This window comes from Acipenser ruthenus, chromosome 3 (assembly GCF_902713425.1).
Source record: "Acipenser ruthenus chromosome 3, fAciRut3.2 maternal haplotype, whole genome shotgun sequence".
Classification (NCBI taxonomy): domain Eukaryota; kingdom Metazoa; phylum Chordata; class Actinopteri; order Acipenseriformes; family Acipenseridae; genus Acipenser; species Acipenser ruthenus.
In genome coordinates this window covers 105,423,956-105,447,242 of record NC_081191.1, presented here as the reverse complement: position 1 = coordinate 105,447,242, position 23,287 = coordinate 105,423,956, and the positions used below count along the sequence as shown (strand labels likewise).

Here is a 23,287-nt window from a genome sequence, read left to right as displayed (position 1 = left end):
GAAATAAGTAATTGAAGGGGCAGGGACAATTTCACCCTTCAGGTGAAATGATCAAGGAAGTGCAAAACTAACTTAAAGTTTGGCTTGTAAACAGAAATGTCTTAAACCAAGTGTAGTACCATATCTAATGTTTTAAAATAAAAAAAAATACATGCTTACGTGTTTCTTTCAAAACTGCACATTTGACACATACAGTATATAAGGAATGAAAGTGCACAACAAGTACAATTTATGGAATTATTTTGCTAGCTACAATAACTTTAAGAGGAGATACCAGAGAGGAAAGGGAGACTAATACCAGATGAACCAGATTCCAAGGAGTGGAGTTGCACAAATCAGTAACAAATCAGTGACGTTTTGGAGTTACAAAATCATTTTAATGAAAATATTCAACAACACAAAAAAGAGCATCACTGATGATGTTGCTTATTGTAATACAAGGTAGTAAAATAGATTTTAAGACCTTTAATCCATTCAGATGCAGCTCATTATAGAATAGTGAAAAGTGAGTTTTAGAGTCAGCCCACTAAGTCTTGGATTAATGCTTCCTTAGGGATGGAGTAAAAATAAATCACTTTGGTCCTGAGATGACATGAGATGGTAATGTTCAACTCCAGGCATTACTCAGAAATCCTTTGCAAATTACCACCATCAGTGATGGGAACATCCGTTTTAAATCAATCTGGGCAACCAGGAAAGACTTAATAGGGCCGCAAATTGAATTAAGCATTGCAAGTTTAAAAAGTGTAAATATCTGTCAGCCTCAACCAGCCAGACAGTTAAGGGAAGAAAATGGACAGAACCCAATGTAGAGGGCTGCAATATCCATACCAGTAAATCTAAAAGAAACTGTAATTAAAACATCTGCATCACAACATGTTGGCTTCAAGTTTAGCAAAACATATCAAATGCATATCACAATAAAAAGTTTTTTTTTTTTCTTGGTCACAATACATTTTTAAACTTTCAGAGAACAGCAGTTCTTTCGTGTAGGATGGAGTTAATTCCACTGGATGTCATACTTGGCAAGACGCAGTTTGCTGATGTCGCTGCCTGTAGAAAAATGAAAACACTATTAGGTCTGTTTTTGTATTTCGTCACTTCAGGCTCTCAACATCATAAACAGGGGCAGTGTTTGTGTTAGAGTGCTTATTACAGTAGGTATATACAGTACCTACTGGTTAAGTATGCATACAACTAAATAATGTTATGTTATTTTTAAACTTATAATGCATAACCCATTATATATCGAACAGTATATGTTGTATTTATTGTATAGGCTAACTTCCTAACTCCCTATTGTATAGGCTAACAGTATAAGACTATTTTTTTTTTATCATGTGGTCATAAATGTAAAAATAATGTAAAAATAAAGTTATGCAGTGTTTCCACTTTATAACGCTGTAGTCGGGAGCCATAGTTAAGAGACCGTGCTGTTTGTGTTCTGCTGTATAACGAGAATACTTGTGTTAGTGTAATGGCATTATGGGGCAAATGGGAGCCATGACTGTACCGCATTACAAAGGGGGAGCACTGTACTGGCCTTATTTTCTGCACCTCTACATGTTTAGCATCAGCTGATATTGTGCTTCAGTTCCAGGTTGGTAATATTGGCACGCACATTTTTAATTGTAATATGAAGTATGCAGTAAGAATCAAAATGTAAGCATCACTTCTTAAAAGATGATTTTTTGGCACGCAGTCTATTTTAACATCATGACATAGTTTTCAAATTCCAGAAAACAACCTTGTGTATTATTTCAAATTGAGGAACGTAATTATAGGATGCAGAAAATATGTCTTTGAAAACAGTTTTCCTATAGTAAAGAGATATATTAACTTTCATTGTTGTGTTCTTTCTTTGTAAATTCAGCATGTGCTACACCTTTGTGGTGTTCAGCTCAGCTTCTGTACCATCTGCTTGTGGTCAGCCCATTCTATTGAACATTATGAAGGATTGTCATCCCATTCATATGCCTACAAGCAAAACACTTGACACAGGGTGTTACTAAAAGTATGCACATTGACTTACCAACAGTACTGAACATCCATTCTGCAAATGCCAGCAGGCTATGAGATACCCACTGACAAACAAATGGTAGGAAACTCATTTTTTAACTGAATTAATAAATAGCAGTAATACAAAACCATGATACCAACAGGTGATCTTTGACTTTTGTGTCCGGCTGCAGACTGGATAGTAGATTCTAAACTGCAGACAGAACTGGCTACAGCCCCAGTTTGATATTGAAATGAAATGAGGACTCATGTGTCTCATTTTACAAATAGTATAAAATAGCTATGAAAAATGTTCAGCTGAGCTGCTTTTTTTTCAATTTAGAGTGACCGATTTTCTGCCTAATTTAGAATGTAAAATTACGTTCTAGCCAATTGCTTCTTTACACCCAGGAACTCAAGAGCAGAGGTCCATGAGCTACTGGCTTCTGGAAGGCAATGGCTTGGCCTGTAGGTGCTTGAGCCCACCAGGCGTCTGGCCAGTAGAGGGTCGCTCTAGCACCAGGAGAAGAAACAGTCCTTGACAGTTTTGCTTCCCTAACCCCAATGTCATGTGGAATCCCCATTGAAACGAGCGACTTTGCCCAGTGAGGATGCGAACCTGTGCTCCTCTGTCTTTATGACTCACTGTATACCACGCTGCAGTGCTTTAACCAAGTGAGCTACTGAGGGACCCAAGCATTTAATACAATACAGATCTTTACTTTCTTATTTTACTTGAAAGACCACATGAACTTTTTATTTAGATAATTATAGTCTATTTTACATATTATGTTGATGCTTACAGGCCAATTTGGGAAACACTCATGAACAGCATTGTGACTGAGACAATCTAATTCCTGATGTAGGTGCATCAATATTCGAGAATCGAGTCCCTGGCGTAACTAAGAGTTTCTCATAACTGTCTGGGGACATCTCAGGTCACACCTTCATGATTTCAATGCATACGCTCCCTCACACACACACAAATAGCATATGCTGACATCCACATGGCAAAGTCAGTTGCCCTGTGTTTTAGTATACTGTACCTTCATATACCTTAACCAGTATACAGACTGTAGGCAAAACGGCGATCCTGGTACATGGTACAAAAGAGCCAGGCATTTGCTCTAGCAGTTCTAGAGGTTTTGACCTTGTCTCACCTCTGGGGCACTGTGAATCATACGCTGTCTGTTACATTGGGATGGTAATTATGTTTGTATAATTTCGAATCAATAGATGTTTATGATCTCAGGATGCCATTTAGTTAAAAAATTATATGTTTGTTTTTTTTCCAGCTATTCAAATTATACCTTTTACAAATCGCTATTCTACTTTCTATACCTGTTAGTGGGAGATTCATAGTTTCATTGCTATTTGGAATTTTGGTAACATCCAACTTACTAGTACTAGTTGGGTTGCTCTTAACAATATTATACACCACATAGGTGCAGACGCGGAATCTGATCCTTACAGAGCAGACTGACACATCTGCTGTTGCCATGGAAAAATGTGTTGTTACCCATTGTAAACAATGTAGATGAATTATTGGAAAATGTATTTAGTGATATACTACTGTATAAAAATGTATTGTATAACCTACAGTATATATAAATAATAAACTAAATAAACACAAAACAAAATGAACACAAATTTAAATAAATACAATTCTAAAAGAATATCGTGTGACTTTTTTTCTTTATTTACAAAGCATTTTGTATGTTTAAAAGCATCTGTTTTAGGAGTTTTTTTTGTTTTTTTTAAGAAAACAAAGTTTGCATAAGTATACAAATAACACATGAACAAAACACAAAACACAACACGGACAGTAAACACCAGGACAGTGTTTTAAAATTATAAATCACATATTTTATGTCAAAATAATGACTTTTCTTCAAAGCCAAATTTAATTTAAAGCAATCTCACATTTTATTACAGAAAAATCCTGCATACAGTATGTTTTGAGTTTTGAGTTTTGCCTCTGTGAGCAAAATCCTGTCACTTTGAATAGTGGTAGCATTTAAATTGCTTCTTTCTTTTCTTACCAGACAAACTTTTTTCATTTCGATATGGACACGATCTTCTTTCAAGTAGAATAGTATAGATGTTAAAATGCAATGCATGTTCAGCAATAGTTGTGAGCGAACCTTAATATAATATAGTTGTGAGCGAACCTTATTAAAGTTTTATGCTATATTGCCTGGTAACTTAAAATGTATGAAAGAAATAGGTATAGTAATTAATAGTTATTAGTGTAACATATTTCATAGAAATATACAGGTAGCAGGCATTGGACACAAAATATAATGTATACCTAGTTGCACAGAACAGGAATATAAATTGCATGCTTTTAACAAGTTTTTTAGCTAATAAAACATGAAATAATACTTTTTTCCAAATATTAAAAGTTGTCTTTTTTTGTCACACATTTCCATTTAGCAGTCTACTTAATCAAAATACGAAGCTGTTATATTACTTGTTCTTCATTGTGATCAGCATAATACATGTATATATATATATAAAAAAAGTGACAATCAAGGCAAAATACCTGAATTCAAGTTTCTGTCCTGAATGTTAAGTTCTCGCTTTAAAATGTCATAGCTTCTTATTGCCATTCTTATTGGAGTAAATGATATTGTTATAATATTATATAATACTATGAAAATATTCCACTAAGAAAAGTCCATAAAACATCATGCTGGTGTATATTCCCGGTCCATATTTTCATATTTCATTGAAGCTTGCTCGAAATCATCCAGGACGAATGCACTATTCTCAAGCAGTCTATATAATGAAAACAATGCACATGTAACAGAATGCAGAATACATCACAAATAACACATTACACAAAGTGATAAAACACAGACAACAACAGAATATCAACTGGTACATAAAATTAAAATGATTTCAAAATACACCCTATGTGCAGTTTGTTAAAAAAGAAAAAAGTTTGTCATTTCTAAAATGTATTACTAAACTACAAAAGATTGAAAAAAAGACTAGACATTTTAGCATTTTGCAACATCTAAATACACATCTAAAGAAACACAAAAAGCTAACTACAGTATATGTATATATTCTTAATAACTGTAATACAACATTGTTAGGAGTTCCATATATATAAGCATGTTGTCAAAATATTGTCAAATTCTGTATCTTGAAACAGAATAAAAAAATATATAAGATCTCTCATGTCATTTCACAATGATATTCAAAGGGTTCTAAAATATATATTTAATAGAGAGATATTATCTAAGTTTCAGTATATATATATATACACACACACTACCGGTCAAAAGTTTTAGAACACCTCAATTTTTCCAGTTTTTATTGAAATTTACGCAGTTTAATGTCTCAATGTACTCTGAAATTAAAGCATAGAACAAATAAACAATTGGAGATAAAAAAGAAATCATGGAATCGTTTTGTTTAACAAAATTTAATCTAAATTTTTGACTCATCAAAGTAGCCACCTTTTGCAGATATAACAGCCGAACACACTCGTGGCATTCTTTCTACAATGGAAATCAAATATTGTTCGGAAAGTTCTTCCCAACACTGTTGCAGAAGTTCCCACAAATGTGTTGCGCTTGTAGGTTGCTTTGCTTTCACCCTTCTGGAGACTGTGCTGGCCATTCCATGATTTGAAGCCTACCGTCTTGTTCTTTTCTTCTAAGGTAGTTCTGACATAGCCTGGAGGTATGTTTTGGGTCATTATCTTGCTGTAGGATGAACCCCTGACCAACTAGGCGTATACCAGAGGGTATTGCATGGTGCTGCAAAATGCTGTGGTAGCAGTTTTGGTTCAGGGTGCCACTCACTCTGTGCAAGTCGCTGACTCTGGATCCAGCAAAATAGCCCCAGACCATCACACTTCCTCCTCCATGTTTGTAGACGAGTAGACGAAAGGAACCATCCTTTCGTCTACTCGACGGCGTACAAAAACCCTGCGTGATGAACCGAAGATTTCAAATTTTGATTCATCGGTCCATAAGACCTTCTTCCAGTCTTCAGTAGTCCACTGGCGGTGCTTCATGGCCCAGGCAAGCCTCTTTTTCTTATTTTGCCATCTTAGCAATGGCTTTCTTACTGCCACTCGACCTGTCAAACCTGCAGCTCGAAGTCTACTCTTCACAGTTGAAACTGAGACTTGCTTACTTCGACCAGTGTTAAGCTGTGCTTGAAGCTGTTGTCCTGTGAGCCGCCTATCACGCAAGCTGTTGACTCTCAGAAACTTGTCTTCTGATTCTGTTGTGGCTTTGGGTCTGCCAGACCTCTTCCTGTCAGAGTTTCCTCCAGTTTCCAAGTGCCTTTTGATGGTGTAGGAAACTGTACTCACTGACACCTTGGCTTTCTTTGCAATTTCTCTAAAGGAAAGACCTACACTTTTAAAGGTTATAATGGTCTGTCTTCCTTTGTTAATTGCCTTTTGTCTCGCCATTATGAGAGTAATATACTACTTCCTGCAGTACAATACTGTCCAAATAATGCTTAAGAGGGTGTAGTAACACAGTCTGTTCCAACACTGCTTTTATACAGACAGAGGGTTTGTGAGTAATCAACAAAAGTTGGGACACCTGTAGGAATTGTTAGCATCAACTTTCAAGGCTTAATTTACTTCCATTGCTGCAGAACAGCTGTAAGTTGGTAACCCATTACTTGTTCCCTGAAAAAGGCCTTTTTGTATAACTCTGAAATGTACATTATTTTTCAGTTTTTGGTAACCTAAACTTTTTTTTTTTAACCTCTGGCAGTTTACCGCTTACCTTTGTACCATTTCAGGTTATTCACTGGACTTGAACTGCTTAAATTTCAATAAAAACTGGAAAAATGGGGGTGTTCTAAGACCGGTATATATATATATATATATATATATATATATATATATATATATATATATATATATATCCTGCATATCTTTAATTTGGTATGCCAAGAATTGCATTTAATGAGGATAAACCATATTGTATTTACATAAATTCAAGTTTGCATACAATGACAAATGAATACTATTCAAATGTAAACTGCAAGTGTTAGTATCTACAGTTTAGTGTGAATGCGCTGTGAGCAAACATTCTGCATTAAAAGCTTTTGCAACATATCAACGGAAACCATGGAAAAATAATTACAACTATAACTGACTACATTGAAATGAACACTAAAAAACGATTCCAAATCAGTCACTCGTTAAACAAAATAATTGGAGGAAAGGAAAGCAAGAAAGAAAGACCACTGATATGTTAAAGGTTCAGAACAGATTCTCAACACCAACTAGGAAAACGACTGGAAGACATTTGAGTTTTGTTTAGATTGATTTGCTTACCTTGAGTTTGTCTCTTAGACCCTAGTTGTGTTGTATTCAGATTCATGTTTGCTTAGAGACCCAATGAGGCAGAACCTGGAATGTTATGGCTATTTCATTTAATATAATAATGTTTTGCATAGAAAAAAATATATATGCATACATAGGCTACATAAATGCAGTACATTTGATTTGAAGTGTTTTAGTGAAGTGTGAAACACTTGCATGCAAAGATGAAAAGGAAATACTACAATAAAACAATTATTGTCTGAAATGTACAGAACAAGGATGTAATGCGTGTATACAAGCCAAACACACACACACGAGCACACACAATGTGCATGCACAACAACGATACATAAAAGATATGTTTGCATGTGCTATGGGTTGTAAAAAAAGGGCTTCATAACTACCATGTTCTTGTAAATGTTTAATCTTTCCTTTAGTCAACAAGCAATCAAGGTGCAGTTATACAATAAAAATAATCTCATTATTAGACTGTAAAAAACAGGATCATGCCCATGTTTTCTGATTTACTGAGTAGAAAGATTTATTTTGACTACAGTATCATTTTTTTGCATATGTAAATATATATTTATTTTACCGGTATATAAGAATATTCTATGAGCACTACATTTTTAAATATAATTTATAGGTGCTTTATTTAATCACAAAACAAGCATTTCTACTTCACCTTTTTGAAAAAAAAGACAAAATAGGCTCAAAACATACTTGTTCAGTCCTTTCACTGGACTATTAATTCTTAATATTTTCCATGCACCAAATATCATATAATTGCATCGCAAAATTCTGTGTCTCATCACTAATGCCCCATTAGGTGAGGCAACATGCATTTTGGTTTGGTATAAAACTATAAGATTTCAACAACATGGTAACTTTCTTTGGCCTGGGAGCAATTGTATTTGAACATTTTAACCTATTCGTTATGAATGATACTCAGAGGTCTAAATGGAAAGAGGGAAAATAACAAAGAAGAAGAGAGTTGTAACCTCAAAAAAAAAGAAAAAAAAGAAAGAAATTGATGTCTGGGCATAGAAGTCCCCATGTAATAGTCTTCATCAAAAATCAATGGATACTGACCGCTGGACCGCTTTATCATGCCTGGAGAGCCTGTGACTTGTCGTGGGCACCTCTTCGATTTCATCCAGATCGCATCCATCCGCTGCGTCCTGCGAATAGCTGTGCTTCATCACCAGGATGCTCCTCCTGTTAGTGGGTGGGATTACAGGTTGGGGCTGTATTTCAGTTAAGATAGCAGCATCCCGCGTGCTGAGGTTACTGCGGCTACCCTTGATGCTGGACATCTGAGATCCACAGTGGTGGTCGTGAATGCATTTCGACGAAGACCGTCTCAGTTTATGGTAGTTCTCAAAGTCATCGGCAATGTCCATCAAATCAGCAGAGGCCCCCGTTCCTCTGAGCGTGCAGAGTTCATAGTGTGGGGGCTCAAACACCTCCTGAAACACTGTTTGGTCACAGTCTTCGTTCCTTTGGATGAATTTTTTGCGAGGCTGTTTGATTTGAACTATAACAGATACAACAAGAAGGATAATGACAATGCCAGAGGTTACTCCTATTATAGTCCCGCTGGTGTTTGTGAGGTTATCCAGCAGGTTAGCTTTTCTCTTTTCTGTGTGAAACAAAAATGCGTGGTTACAGTTCTACCCATAATGCACGTTCAATCACACTTACACACACACACACACACGACAACGATAGAATCCATAAGACTTATTATACGCTTCAGACAAAAAAGAACAAATGTAAATTTTACAAGACAAATAAAAACCCCACTTAAACTGACTATGAGCCCTTTAGCATCAGATTACAGTACGGGCCATATCTAAAAAATGTAGCTTATTTTTCTTTTAATGATTACTTGAAATACAATAACTTATTTATAGTTAGGTCTTTCTTTCCCCGTTTCACAGCTGGAAGCACTGAAGTACAACGAGTTGAAATGGCTTGCCCAAGGTTTTGCAGTAAATTAGTAGACGTACTGGTATTCAAAACCATCTTGTCTCCTACTATAGATCTGATTTGTAAGCTATGCTGCTTTAACATCTATGATAGTGTGAACCATACAGTACCATAAACCATAACTGAAAGTCACAAAAAATACCCTAAAAGCTTAATTCAAACAATTTTTTTAATGTTCTATAATTATGTTTTTGCACAGCTTTCGTAGCACTGTTCTTTTTCAGTCATATTTATTTTTAAATACATGTCTTAACAGTGATGAATAAATGGATAACACATTATTACTAAACTCTATTTTCATATATAACCGCTCGTAGTTTATATACCTTAGGGAACTTTAATTAAAAACCCAATCGTAAAGCACATCAAGCCTGGAGAACCTTCATCAACATCCTTTGTTGAATGAATGAATGAATGAATGAATGAATCTATCTATCTATCTATCTATCTACTCTTTCTGTCTAGTGGTGCATGCTGGGAGAGTGAGGAGTGTGTGCTGCTGTGGGAGAGTGAAGGTTTTTATTTTTTGAGTCTTGTGTTTTTGTAGCTGACGAGGGTCAGCTCTGAGAAGGCCAATATGGCCAGCTCAGGGGGGAGGGAAGCTCCCTCAAATGTTCCTTTTGAAAAGTTAACCCGCCGCCACGGGATAAAAATAGTGACGGAAGGTTTTGTGGCTTTGGAGCAGTGTGTTTTGGAGTTAGGAAAAGTTGTTGGATGTAACAACATAATATCTGCCTCTAGAATGAGCGGATCGGTTGTTGCGTTTTTGAGTGACACCGATCTTGTTTCTAAAGTTGTGGAAAAGGGGATTGTGATTAATAACACCTTTGTTACTGTGACGCCGCTTGCGGTACCTTTCAGAAGAGTTATTTTATCAAACGTACCCCCTTTTTTAAAAAATGATTTACTGGAAGCGGCGCTGTCGAGATACGGTCAGATTGTAACTAGCCCCCAAAGAATCCCGCTTGGTTGCAAGTCTCCGAAATTAAAACATATTGTATCTTTTCGTAGAAAACTAAATATGGTTTTAAAAGACATAAATCAGGAATTAAATGTGTCTCTTAAATTTAAAATAGAGGGGACTGATTATATAATTTTTGCCAGCACAGAAGCAATGAAGTGCTTCAACTGCGGTGTAGAAGGGCATATAGCTAATAATTGCCCAGAAAAGCCCACTGATACAGGTAGCGAAGAAAAAGAAAAAGCCGAGAGCGAGCGCAGGGAGGAGGAGAGAAAGAAAGACAGGCAGTCTGAGGGGCAGAATGTAGAGCATGAGTCCGGGGATCACGAGAGTGCGGGTGGCAGTGGTCAGGGTGCAACTGAAGTAAAGGAAAATAAAACTGAGGGGAAAAATGATAATCAGGCAAAAGAGACAGATGTACAAGTGAGCGAAAATGTCAAGAGTAGCGCTGAAAAGCCGATCGCTCCACCTGAAGTCAGTGGTGGAGAAGAGGCGATCGTCAGCAAGCAGCAGGAGCGCAGAGCAGAAGCGGAGACAGAGGGAGTGTCTGCTGGACCTATAGAGGAGGCTAGGAAAGCTGTACAGGTTGAGGGGGGAGAGAAAACAGAAGGCAAAAAGGTTGAAAGTGTGGGTCAGGAAGAGAAAATGGAGGAAGGTGGTACAGAATCTTTTTCAGATTTCAAAACCCCGAAAAAAAAACGCCAGGGAAAAAAAAGAACGAGAGATGAGATTGCATGTAAAAAAGCTAGCAATGCAGAAGATAGCGAGGAGGTGCAGTCCAGCCCTCAAGCCAAAACGAGTGGAGAACAGATGTGGAGCGTCAGCATTGCTTGTAAAGCACCAGAGGATAGCTCTGAGATTGACAGCGAGGAAGAAGCGAGTTTTACTGACTGCTCTCAAGGCTCAGAGTCCTCGTTCCCTAGTGCGGGGTATAGTGTAAAAAGAATTAAAGAGTTTTTAGAAATCACAAAAGGGCAGAGAGGGATAAATGTTGGAGAGCATTTCCCAAATCTAGAAATGTTTTTCGGCTCTGGTATTACTGAGCAAGAAGGCTGGCGTTTAAAGAATTTTAAGTCCGTAAACAGTTTAAAAAATAGAATAAAATGAATTATAAAACACTTATTTTATTTTTGAATGTATGTGTTTTTACTGTTTCATGTTCCTGTATGTTTTTTCCCTTTCCTTCTAATATGAGTTATTTTACAATGGGATCTTTAAACATTAATGGTTGTAGAGATGAATTGAAAAGAGCAGCTTTGTTTGAGTACCTTAGTCAGAAAAAAATAGACACATTCCGATATTAAAAATCAGACAGACTGGGCTATAGACTGGAAGGGGGAGATTGTTTTTAGCCATGGGTCAAACTTAAGTGCTGGAGTTGCCGTTTTATTTTCAGAGGCTTTTAAACCTGACTGGATTAATACTACTGAGGTAGTAAAAGGGAGATTGCTTAACGTGAAAGCGAGGGTGGGGGATAATTCCTTTGTGTTTATTAATGTGTATGCACCTAATGATGGGAAGGAAAGGGTCACATTTTTTTTTGCATTTTAGACCAAGTTTTAGATGATTGTAGTGATGAAGAGGGGGTGTTTTTAGCAGGTGATTTTAACTGTACTGTGAAACATACAGAAGATCGCAATCATCCAGAACCACACCCTCAGTCTGCTAGAAAGCTTTTAAGTGTTTTAAACAAGCACGATTTAACAGATGTATGGAAGGCTTTTAATACAGAAAGCAGACAATACACTTGGGTCAAAATTTGTGATAATATCATTTCCCTGGCCAGGCTAGACCACTTTTATATTTTTAAGCCATGTCTTAACCTGATAACAAAGTGTTTTATTTCCCCTACTGGTCTCTCTGATCACAACCTTATAACTGTTTGTGTAACTTTACCCTCTTTTAAACCAGGGCGGTCTTACTGGCACTTTAATATACAACTTTTGAAAGATTCCCATTTTAAAAAATGTCTGATTTTCTTCTGGGAAAGATGGAGACTGCAGAAAGCCTTTTTTAATTCCCTAGTGCAATGGTGGGATGTGGGAAAAGTGCAGATCAGATTGTTTTGTCAGCAATACACTGCTAATGTCACAAAGAGGATGACTGAGACTCTGGAAGAGCTGGAGAGGGATGTGATGGAGCTTCAGGGAGCTCTGCAGTCCAATCTAAATAGTAGGTCGATTCAAGACCTCAAAAGTAAAAAACAGCAGCTTGCCGACCTGCTGAATGTCAAAGTGCAAGGGGCCTTGGTGAGGTCACGGGTACAGAATATCAATGAGATCGACGCGCCCACACAGTTTTTCTTCAGTCTGGAGAAGAAGAGTGCGCAACGGAAGATCATACACTGCTTAAAGACACCAGCAGGGGAAGAGCTGAGGGAGCCCGGAGAGATCCGGCGTTTTGCTACAAGTTTTTATTCGGAGCTGTTCACAGCGGAGGCTGGAGGGCAGCCTGAAGAAATCGAGCACTTCCTGGAGGCTCTACCGAAGATCTCTGAAGACACACAAAAGGATCTGGATGATCCCCTAACTGTACAGGAGCTCTCTGATGCACTCCAGGGGCTGAAAGGGGGTAAAACCCCTGGAATAGATGGGCTGCCAGTTGAATTCTTTAAAGGATTTTGGACATTGCTAAAGTATGATCTGTATGCAGTGTTCACTGAAAGTTTGGATAAAGGAGAACTGCCCTTGAGTTGCAGGAGAGCTGTTATAACCCTGTTACCAAAGAAAGGAGATCTGTGCAGTATCAAAAACTGGAGGCCTGTGTCGTTGCTGGGAACGGATTATAAAATAATAGCTACAGCCCTGGCAAATAGACTGAGTACTGTGATAGGCAACATCGTACATCGTGACCAAACCTACTGTGTCCCAGACAGGTGCATTTTTGACAATATCTTTTTAATTCGGGATGTTTTGGCTGCCTCCAAGCTCTTTGGTTTCACTGCTGGGCTTATCTCCCTTGATCAGGAGAAGGCCTTTGACAGAGTCGATCAAAATTATTTATGGAAAGTATTTGAAGCTTTCGGATTTGGCCCAGGCTTTATTGCCCAAATACAGCTCCTGTACTGTGACATTTTCAGTTTGCTGAAAATCAATGGGGGGCTGAGTGCACCTTTTCCAGTCCTCAGGGGTATTAGACAGGGCTGCCCTCTTTCCGGGATGCTCTATTCCCTTTCTATTGAGCCCTTAATCAACAGACTTAGACAAGTGCTGACTGGAATATCCATCCCTGGAAGTCTGTTTCAACCTATAAAAGTTTCTGCTTATGCAGATGATATAGCTGTTTTTATAACAAACCAACAGGCTGTTAACAGTATTTGTGAAAGTCAGAAAATGTTTGAGAAAATCTCTTCTGCTAAAATAAACTGGCAAAAAAGTGAGGCTTTATTAATAGGAGACTGGAAAGATGTTGGCCCCCCAGTCTTGCCAAGCGAATTACTGTGGAAAAGGGATGAGATCAAATACCTGGGAGTCTTTCTGGGGAATGAGAGAGCCATACAGAAGAACTGGGAGGGGGTACTGGAGAAGGTGAGAGGGCGTCTTCAGAAGTGGTGGTGGATATTACCAAAGCTGTCCTTCAGGGGAAGAGTCCTCGTTGTTAACAACCTAGCAGCCTCCTCACTTTGGCATAAACTTATATGTGTCGAACCGCAACAGACCTTTCTCAAAGAAATCCAGAAGGAATTTCTGAGTTTCTTCTGGGATGGACTGCACTGGCTGAGGCAGAGTGTCCTCTACCTGCCTTTAGTGGAGGACGGACAGGGGCTAATGGAACTATCTAGCAGGACTGCAGCTTTTAGGCTGCAGACAGTAAAGAAGATACTGTACAGTGCAGAGAAACCTGTCTGGACAGAGCTGGCGGTGCTGTTCTTGCGACAAGTCGGAGGGATGGGGCTGGATAAACAACTCTTTTTAATGAACATTGCTCAGGTTGATTTTAGTTGCCTCCCATCTTTTTACCAGAGTCTGCTGAGAGCATGGCAGAATCTGAGAGTGGGGTTGAGCAAGGGAGCTCTGGACTTTTATTGGCTTTTAGAAAATCCTTTGCTTTTTAACCCTGTTTTTAAAGTGCAGCTGACTGATTCTCAAACTGTTTCTAATTTGATGGTGAAGGCGGGGGTCACAAAACCACCATGTACTGGACTTGGACACTTTTAACTGGCAGAGCCCGCAGAGCTTGTCCTCAGTTTTGGGAATGCACTCAGAGAGAGTTGCTGCGAGGTTACTCTCTCAGTTTCATATAGCGATGCCTAGTGAGTATAAAGAATTATTGCAAAGAGCATTTACTGAGCGCACAAAGACCCCTCCAGAAACTCCTTTTCCTTTTTATCAATCTCCCCAAACATCAGTCAAGATAGTGAGGAGGGTAGACTGTTGCTAAAAGTAAAACATCTGACAGATCTCCCCCTGTCAAATACAAACAGTGACAGTCTATATGAAATCTGTACAAAAGTAAAAAACAAAGCCCAGTTGCAGGGGCTTCCAGACACAAACTGGAGAGGGCGGCTGGGGGTAGAGGAGCAGGCAAAACCAGCCTGGAGATCCCTCTACAAGCCCCCACTGCCCAAGAGAGCAGGAGATCTGCAGTGGAGGCTGCTGCATACAATCCTTGCTGTTAACTCCTACCTCTGTATCATTGACCCTGCAATAAATGACCAATGTCCTTTTTGTGCTGCTAGAGAAACTGTTTTCCATTGTTATAATGTGTGCAATAGACTAATCCCTCTTTTTAGACTGATGAAAGATCTTTTTAAACAGCTGTGGTTAGTTTTTTCTGAAAGTGTTTTTATTTTTGGTGTACAGTACACAAAAAAAAGAAATATCTGTGTCAGTTGGCTAATTTCTTGTTAGGACAAGCTAAATTGTCAATTTTAAAAACCAGGAAAGCTAAAGTAACTGGAGTGGGAGAAGAAGATATTATTATTGTTTTTAGAATGCTAGTCATTAACAGAATTAAATTAGATTTTAATTTTTATAAAATGATGAGTGATTTAGAAACTTTTGACATGAACTGGTGTATAGGAGGGGTATTATGTGAAACTGAAGAAGAATTGATTAATATCTATTTATAATTTTTTTTGCTATACTAGTTTTTAAGAAATAATATTATTTTAGAAAAATGTGATATTGTAATGTTGTTCTTTGTTAAATGTTTTTTTTAAAGATTTAATAAAGTTTTTTGAAAAAGTAAAGTATCTATCTATCTATCTATCTATCTATCTATCTATCTATTTATCTATCTATCTATCTATCTATCTATCTATCTACTGCCTATATAATGCAGAAAAAGTACTGTATGCCTTCAGTATTGACAGCATATAGTGGCCCATCAGCACAATCTCAAACTGATCAAATAAAGAACGACCAACTGAGGTCCACTTACAACATAGATTTTTCACATTACCTTTGCAATGGTTTTCATCCCACGGATACACACAGTTCTGAACTCCATTACAAACCAAAGTGTTATTGATGCACATGTTACTGTGGCAAAAGAATGCATCGGCTTCACAGGGAGCTGAAATTGGCAGAAGATGCAAAATTGGTAGACAACATTTATAACATTTATTAGAAAGCATCAGAAGTGAAAACAAAACAAATACATTTGTTTTAAAGCATTCTTTATTATTTAAATATATAGGAGGTGTGTGGTCCAGTGGTTAAAGAAAAGGGCTTATAACCAGAAGGTCCCCGGTTTAAATCCCAGCTCACTCACTGACTCATTGTGTGACCCTGAGCAAGTCACTTAACCTCCTTGTGCTCCGTCTTTTGGGTGAGACGTAGTTGTAAGTGACTCTGCAGCTGATGCATAGTTCACACACCCTAGTCTCTGTAAGTCGCCTTGGATAAAGGTGTCTGCTAATTAAACAAATATATTATATTATATTATATAATATATATTATATTATATATATATTATATATATATCTATATAAATACTATCCACCAGAATGTCACAAGTTATGATCTTTCATAAACAACTTTGTTAATAATCTTGGAATTGAGAGAATGACGACTTGGCAACAGGAATATGAAGTAATTCAGTGGCACAAGTAGAGTTTAATTTTCATGGTTCAAATCAACAAGAGGACTATTTCAGACTTATCTACTCCAGTGCAACATTCACAGCACTATCTTACAGAAGATTACACCTAAAAATATCATAACACTACCAAATAAACACTTGAGAATTATTAGAAAGTCTTCAGTACGGTTTCATAGTTCCCTAATCTTTTTTTTTTGTTACTTTCATAAAACAATGGGGCTGAACAAAAAGAAAGGTGTTGATAGCTACAGTAGCAGCACATAATAAGTTCAAGCAGCAGAGTAACTGCTCAGTGACAGGCATTGTTATAATGAGCCCTAAAACAAGACAGTCACGTGATTTAGGGGTTAAGAGAAGGATTTTCAGAGCCTGGAAATTATTCAATTACAATCTTCTCTTTGTGTTTTAAGTGCCAGTGTTTTATCCCATCAGTAGAGCACTCAGGAACTGTCTGGTAAATAAGTACCAAGGTGACTTCCTGTATCTGCAGGATAATCATTGTAATTGTAATTATATTAGGATTAAAGTACAACTGTGCATATTAAATAAGGCTGTCATTTTATTTTATCGGAAACCCCAAGATAAAATGACAACATCCTTATTTTGTACAGGTGGGTGTATCGTATTCATTATAATTAGAACTAGATTTTTTATTTTTTATTGTTGTAGCATTTTTTTTTTGTTAAATAGTAATAACACCGTGTAACAAATTTTTTTTTTTTTTGGTTCCTGGGTAGTAAGTGTTATTTCCTAATTGCTTATGCCTCAAATGTATAGAAAATGGCTATTATTCCCCACAAACTTTGCTTTTGTGACCAGGACAGTGATATTTTGAAATTTACCTATTTCCAATGAGAAAACGGGCGAATGTGTGTCTTTTCGTTCACATAAAGTCAGAAAAAAACAACATATGAATCCAAATTAACATGTATTTATACTAAAGTAATACAAAAATGACTACAAAAGATTTAGAAGTGAGTAGTTTTTCGAGATTTACGATTATACTGTAAATCACTTTCACGAATCAGCCCCCAAATGTAGTCTCCCATCATGTTCTCGTTATACTGTCCTTGGTAGCGGCGTTCAAAGTCCAGTATATCCTGGTGGAAGCGCTCGCCTTGCTCCTCCGAGTACGCTCTCATGTTCTCCTTGAATTTATCAAGATGAGCATCAAGGATATGGACTTTGAGGGACATCCTACAGCCCAATGTGCCGTAGTTCTTCACCAGAGTCTCAACCAGCTCCACATAGTTTTCGGCCTTGTGATTGCCCAGGAAGCCCCGAACCACTGCGACAAAGCTGTTCCAAGCCGCTTTCTCCTTACTAGTGAGCTTCTTGGGGAATTCATTGCACTCCAGGATCTTCTTTATCTGTGGTCCGACAAAGACACCGGCTTTGACCTTTGCCTCAGACAGCTTAGGGAAGAAGTCTTGAAGGTACTTGAAGGCTGCCGACTCCTTATCTAGAGCTCTGACAAATTGTTTCATAAGGCCCAATTTGATGTGAAGTGGTGGCATCAGCACCTTCCGGGGGTCCCAGCCGTACTCATCATACTTCAAGGCGTCCAGCAAGGTCTTGATGCTGTTGTGATCCTCTTTGAGGTGCACCGAGTGAGCCAGGGGAAGAGACGGGTACTTGTTACCACGGCTTTGAGGTTCCTGGATGAGCTGTCAATGAAGGACAGTATAACGAGAACATGATGGGAGACTACATTTGGGGGCTGATTCGTGAAAGTGATTTACAGTATAATCGTATCTCTCGAAAAACTACTCACTTCTAAATCTTTTGTAGTCATTTTTGTATTACCCTAGTATAAATACATGTTAATTTGGATTCATATGTTGTTTTTTTCTGACTTTATGTGAACGAAAAGACACAAATTCGCCTGTTTTCTCATTAGAAATAGGTAAATTTCAAAATATCACTCCTGGTCACAAAAGCAAAGTTTGTGGGGAATAATAGCCATTTTCTATACTTTTGAGGCATACGCAATTAGGAAATAACACTTACTACCCAGGAACAAAAATTGTGTTACATAGTGTAATAATCAAAAATGCTGTCATCATCAGGCACAATTTGGAATCTGGACTTTTGATATGCTGACCCTGCCTGTTGGTTTATACAGCTGTCTTGTGGCCAAGTTGGTGAACACAGATGTGTTTATATGAACTACAGGACAGGAAGCATGTACGGTATTATAATAACTACTCACTACCAACAAATACATATATTTTTTATAATTCCATATTTATTTCTTCCTCTACTGTACATATTATTTATTTCTTAACAGACGCCCTGAGCTGCTGTAAATATCTATGTTTAAGGTTGCAATACATTCTTGCTAATTCTATATATGGAATGGATGATATATGGTGCAGAGTATGAATCATTCATAATTCAATGTTGCAAAACCTCTACAGAATAACAATCTAAGGATAATCTTTATTTGACCACAAGGTGGTGTCCTGTTCCTCAGAACCACTCATTTTAAGTAGAACCACACAAGCTAGGTAAAGACTAAGCTCCACTGAAACTAATTCCTTGTCGCATTATAATTGCTCTTTTGTTCAGACTAGAACATTCAATTAAATAATAATTGAGTGATAGGACCAGAAACCAAAAGTGACGATGTTAAATCTAAATGTCTTTCATGAATTATTTCCTATACAGCCACTGTTTAAACATTCAGGCATTTTTCTTTTAAAGGGAAAGCTCCGGGCAGCACATTCATGCACAGAAACGCACAGCGTGTACCTGAAGATCGGATTAGTTCAAAGGCCCTGAAGAATAGAATTAAGATTGATTATTTTGAATTTTTGTTTAAAGGTAGGTTACTAACAATAACATCTCAAATGCCTTATTTTATTCCTTTCTTTTGAAGTGCACTCATATACAGCTCTTTAAAAAAAAAAGGTGTGCCATAACTCTGACAATAGGGTGTCAGACCACCATGGGCTGCCAGTATAGCAACATTGTTTTGGAGGGAAACGTTCCTCAATTATTGCGTTTAATTCCTTCAAGGAATTTGGGGATGGGAAAATTCAGCAACGTGTGTTTTCTAGTACAGCCCATAGGACTAATCAATTTTAAGTAATTTGCTCAGGCCAACCAACCATCTACTATCAGCTCTTCACCAAACTGTCAGACTGAAACTGCCTTGCAACAAGAAGCAGCAGCATTCATAATTTACAGAGTGAGAGACTGACTATACACATGCAAATCTGTGCTGCAAATTGCTGTTCTTTCTATATGACCTGCATTTATACTGGTAACATATTGGTGTGTTTCCATCCTTTCTTTAATTCAAAAATGCACATCAAGACACCACAATAACTTACTGAGGAGAGACAGTTCATCTACTGCAGAATCTACTGCTGGTTTAATGCACCTGATTTTCTCAACGCTTAGAAATAATTATATGGCAAATAATGTATTTGCTGCTAGAAACTAAATTTAAACCTGTGGAGAAGGAATCAAAACTGTGATTGACTGACAATTGACACTGAATTGAAACACCAGACACAAAATGCTCAATGTAGGGTTAAATTGCCCTGTCAGTAGATTGACTCATTAAATTCCTTACGTTCTTGGAAAGATGTGAAAAGTATCTGGAAATGGCTGTTGCGGCTGCCTTCGTCAGCCCACATGCGGATAACCCCCAGCCCTGTCAGCAGCATCACATCATTCGCCACAGTGCTGCAGAACTTGGCTTTCAGGTCTTCCACAGAGCTGCTCCCATCATAGACTGCCACAAAATTCCGCTTGCACTCATTAGAGTTCTGCATCTCATAGTCCAAGAACCGCAGATAGATCTGCAAGATACACACAGCAGACAAAGCATTTCAAATTTCAATAACAAAAGGCAAACATTGCTGAACTCAGTTACAGCATTTAGTTTTAACAGTATTTTTTACCAGTCATTTTTTGTTGCTTTAATCAGACTCCTTAACACTTGCTGTGCACGGTTGTGTGATGGACAGGAGCTATTTGTTCTTGCAGGACTCCACAACAAAGGAGGTGGGATTTTAGTTGGACGTAGAGGCTTGCCATTTTTAAAGTGGTTACTTCAGTCTTTAATTGACTTTTATTGCTTAAGGGGCCTTAATTGTACTGTTTTCTGGTAATGGTTTTTGTAAAATTAAAATGTGTTCTTCTTCTTTTAGATATAATTAAGTCATTGTGTTAAAAATATGCCCTTAAACAACTTCTCAACCTTTTGTAAATTATGGGTGCTTGATTTTAATTACAGCATAGTCAGTAATGAGGATTGAGGTCTAAGGGGGCCCAGGATATTCCGATTTTTATACTCCAGTTCAGACACTCATTTAGAACATCATTTCACCTTCACGGGCTTTAAAACCAGGTACATATAGGATTTCAATGATCTGGAATCCAAGAATTATGACATGATTTACCCCTAAAACTATGTTACGTTAAAAACATATAGTTTAACAATTAGTGACAGTCCACAACATTTCAGTACAGTCAAACCCTTTTACTATGACTGCAGAGGGACATGAGCGTGACAAGACTCACAGTGATATTACCAGGAGTGTGTCCCTGCTGACTCCCATTATATTCCTGCCAGGACGTTTAATTGTGGTGATAATAAGCAAGTTATCAAATGCTAGTAGATTTTGTAGATTGTGATACATGACTAATAAAATATGTATGTTTGCAAAGAAATTACCTATGCAGGTTGCAATGTTTTTTGGGGGTTTTTTTTGTTAATTATTATTATTATATAATAGGCTACATTATGTTTGTGTTTCTGATTAAATGCATTGATGGGCAACAGGAAAAGAAACCTCTCCATTATGTAAACACGTATTATACTGCAGATGTACCATAATCACAGGACGCTACATCAGACTGCAAAGTAAAGTTTACTCTGGTTTTAGATACACAAGACTTACAAATCACGCTGGACTCCATAATCGACAGACTGTGGATTATAGAGGGTATCACACCATTATTTTTAATAGGGATTTGGACAGAACCTTAAAATGATCCCGAAACAGAATACCAGTATGTAAAGGTGAAAGGTTAGACAGGTTTTACTGTGCATTTGGTTAATGTCTTTTTAAATAATACAAATGCAATAAAAATGATAACAATCTAAAAAATCTTAAAATGTTTGTGTCATTTACACGTGTATAGTCTATAGTTATGTTTGGTGTACTTTCGTATGATATCATGACCATTTTATACCTGGAGTGTTTTTGAATGTGAAACTTCAAGCTCGCTGTATAAGAGCAACTTCGAAGCTGTCCTTAAAAAGAGAGCTACATTATACTGTTTTATAATAAGGATTTAAGAGTTACATTATACTGTTTTATAATAGGGATTTAAGAGCTACATCATACTGTTTTATAATAAGGATTTAAGAGTTACATTATACTGTTTTATAATAGGGATTTAAGAGTTACATTATACTGTTTTATAACAGGGATTTAAGAGCTACATTATACTGTTTTATAATAGGGATTTAAGAGCTACATTATACTGTTTTATAATAGGGATTTAAGAGCTACATTATACTGTGTTATACATATTTAAGAGTTACATTATACTGGTTTATAATAGTGATTGAAAAGCTACATTATACTGTTTTATAACAGGGATTTAAGAGCTACATTATACTGTTTTATAATAAGGATTTAAGAGCTACATTATACTGTTTTATAATAAGGATTTAAGAGCAACATTATACTGTTTTATAATAGGGATTTAAGAGTTACATTATACTGTTTTATAATAGGGATTTAAGAGTTACATTATACTGTTTTATAATAGGGATTTAAGAGCAACATTATACTGTTTTATAATAGGGATTTAAGAGTTACATTATACTGTTTCATAATAGGGATTTAAGAGCTACATTATACTGTTTTATAATAGGGATTTAAGAGCTACATTATACTGTTTTATAATAGGGATTTAAGAGTTACATTATACTGTTTTATAATAGGGATTTAAGAGTTACATTATACTGTTTTATAACAGGGATTTAAGAGCTACATTATACTGTTTTATAATAGGGATTTAGGAGCTACATTATACTGTTTTATAATAGGGATTTAAGAGCTACATTATACTGTTTTATAATAAGGATTTAAGAGCTACATTTTGGAACATAAATGATGCTGTACATTTCTGTACAATTATGATGTATTCAATATGTAAGCAATATGACACGACAGGGTGTGTGATATTAGAGTATATCACACACCCTGAAGTGCCTCACTGCACTTAAAAAAGGGTTAAATAACTAAATTTTTTATTAAATATCCTTCTGCCTAAAACTGAGCTAAGAAAAAATACTTCGTTATAACATTTTTCTAAAAATAAAACCAACAATGCATTAATTAAAAAAGCGATTTCTAGATGTTGACTTTGACATTGCCATTGAAAGTGCAGTTTTTCTTTATTTGATTAGCTATACTTCTTGTAATTCTTGGTTTGTTCATTACATTTTTAAGTAAAATATTACTGGCCATTTTCAACAGATTTTTTTTTTTATTTTTTTTTTTTTATTTATTTCTTAGCAGACGCCCTTATCCAGGGCGACTTACAATTGTTACAAGATATCACATTATACATTATTTCACATTATACAGATATCACATTATTTTTACATACAATTACCCATTTATACAGGTGGGTTTTTACTGGAGCAATCTAGGTAAAGTACCTTGCTCAAGGGTACAGCAGCAGTGTCCCCCACTGGGGATTGAACCCACAACCCTCCGGTCAAGAGTCCAGAGCCCTAACCACTACTCCACTTCCTCACAAGACCTCGACAGTATCAGATGACAGGTTTTTATTTTTTAGATCATCCTTTGTTATCCGGGGTAGTAACAGGATGTATGCATACCAGATTTGTGCTGCTGCTTCACAGTGGCGAGAAAGACGTTATTTGCATTATGGAATACCTGGTTACTTATCAAACTGACTTTGCAGTTTATGGCTGGACAACGTGG

The 23,287-nt window shown here is 36.9% G+C and overlaps 1 protein-coding gene across 4 annotated transcripts in view; it reads right to left on the bottom strand.

Moving 5' to 3' along the window:
- Positions 1–264: 264 nt before the first annotated feature.
- Positions 265–23,287, bottom strand: part of LOC117435485 (neuropilin and tolloid-like protein 1) — a 64,905-nt gene continuing 41,882 nt past the window's right edge. Inside the window, exons 7-11 of one of the 4 annotated variants that reach the window (XM_034058686.3) lie at positions 19,888–20,116; positions 15,663–15,776; positions 8,399–8,948; positions 7,319–7,393; positions 265–1,053 (exon numbers count right to left, since the gene is read on the bottom strand). In XM_034058686.3, the coding sequence (XP_033914577.1) occupies positions 7,333–7,393; positions 8,399–8,948; positions 15,663–15,776; positions 19,888–20,116 (954 nt within the window). In that variant the 3' untranslated portion in view covers positions 265–1,053; positions 7,319–7,332. Of the gene's footprint in view, positions 1,054–4,169; positions 4,780–7,318; positions 7,394–8,398; positions 8,949–15,662; positions 15,777–19,887; positions 20,117–23,287 lie in introns of those variants that run through there. The other 3 variants (XM_034058685.3, XM_034058687.3, XM_034058683.3) reach the window with 3 other exon arrangements.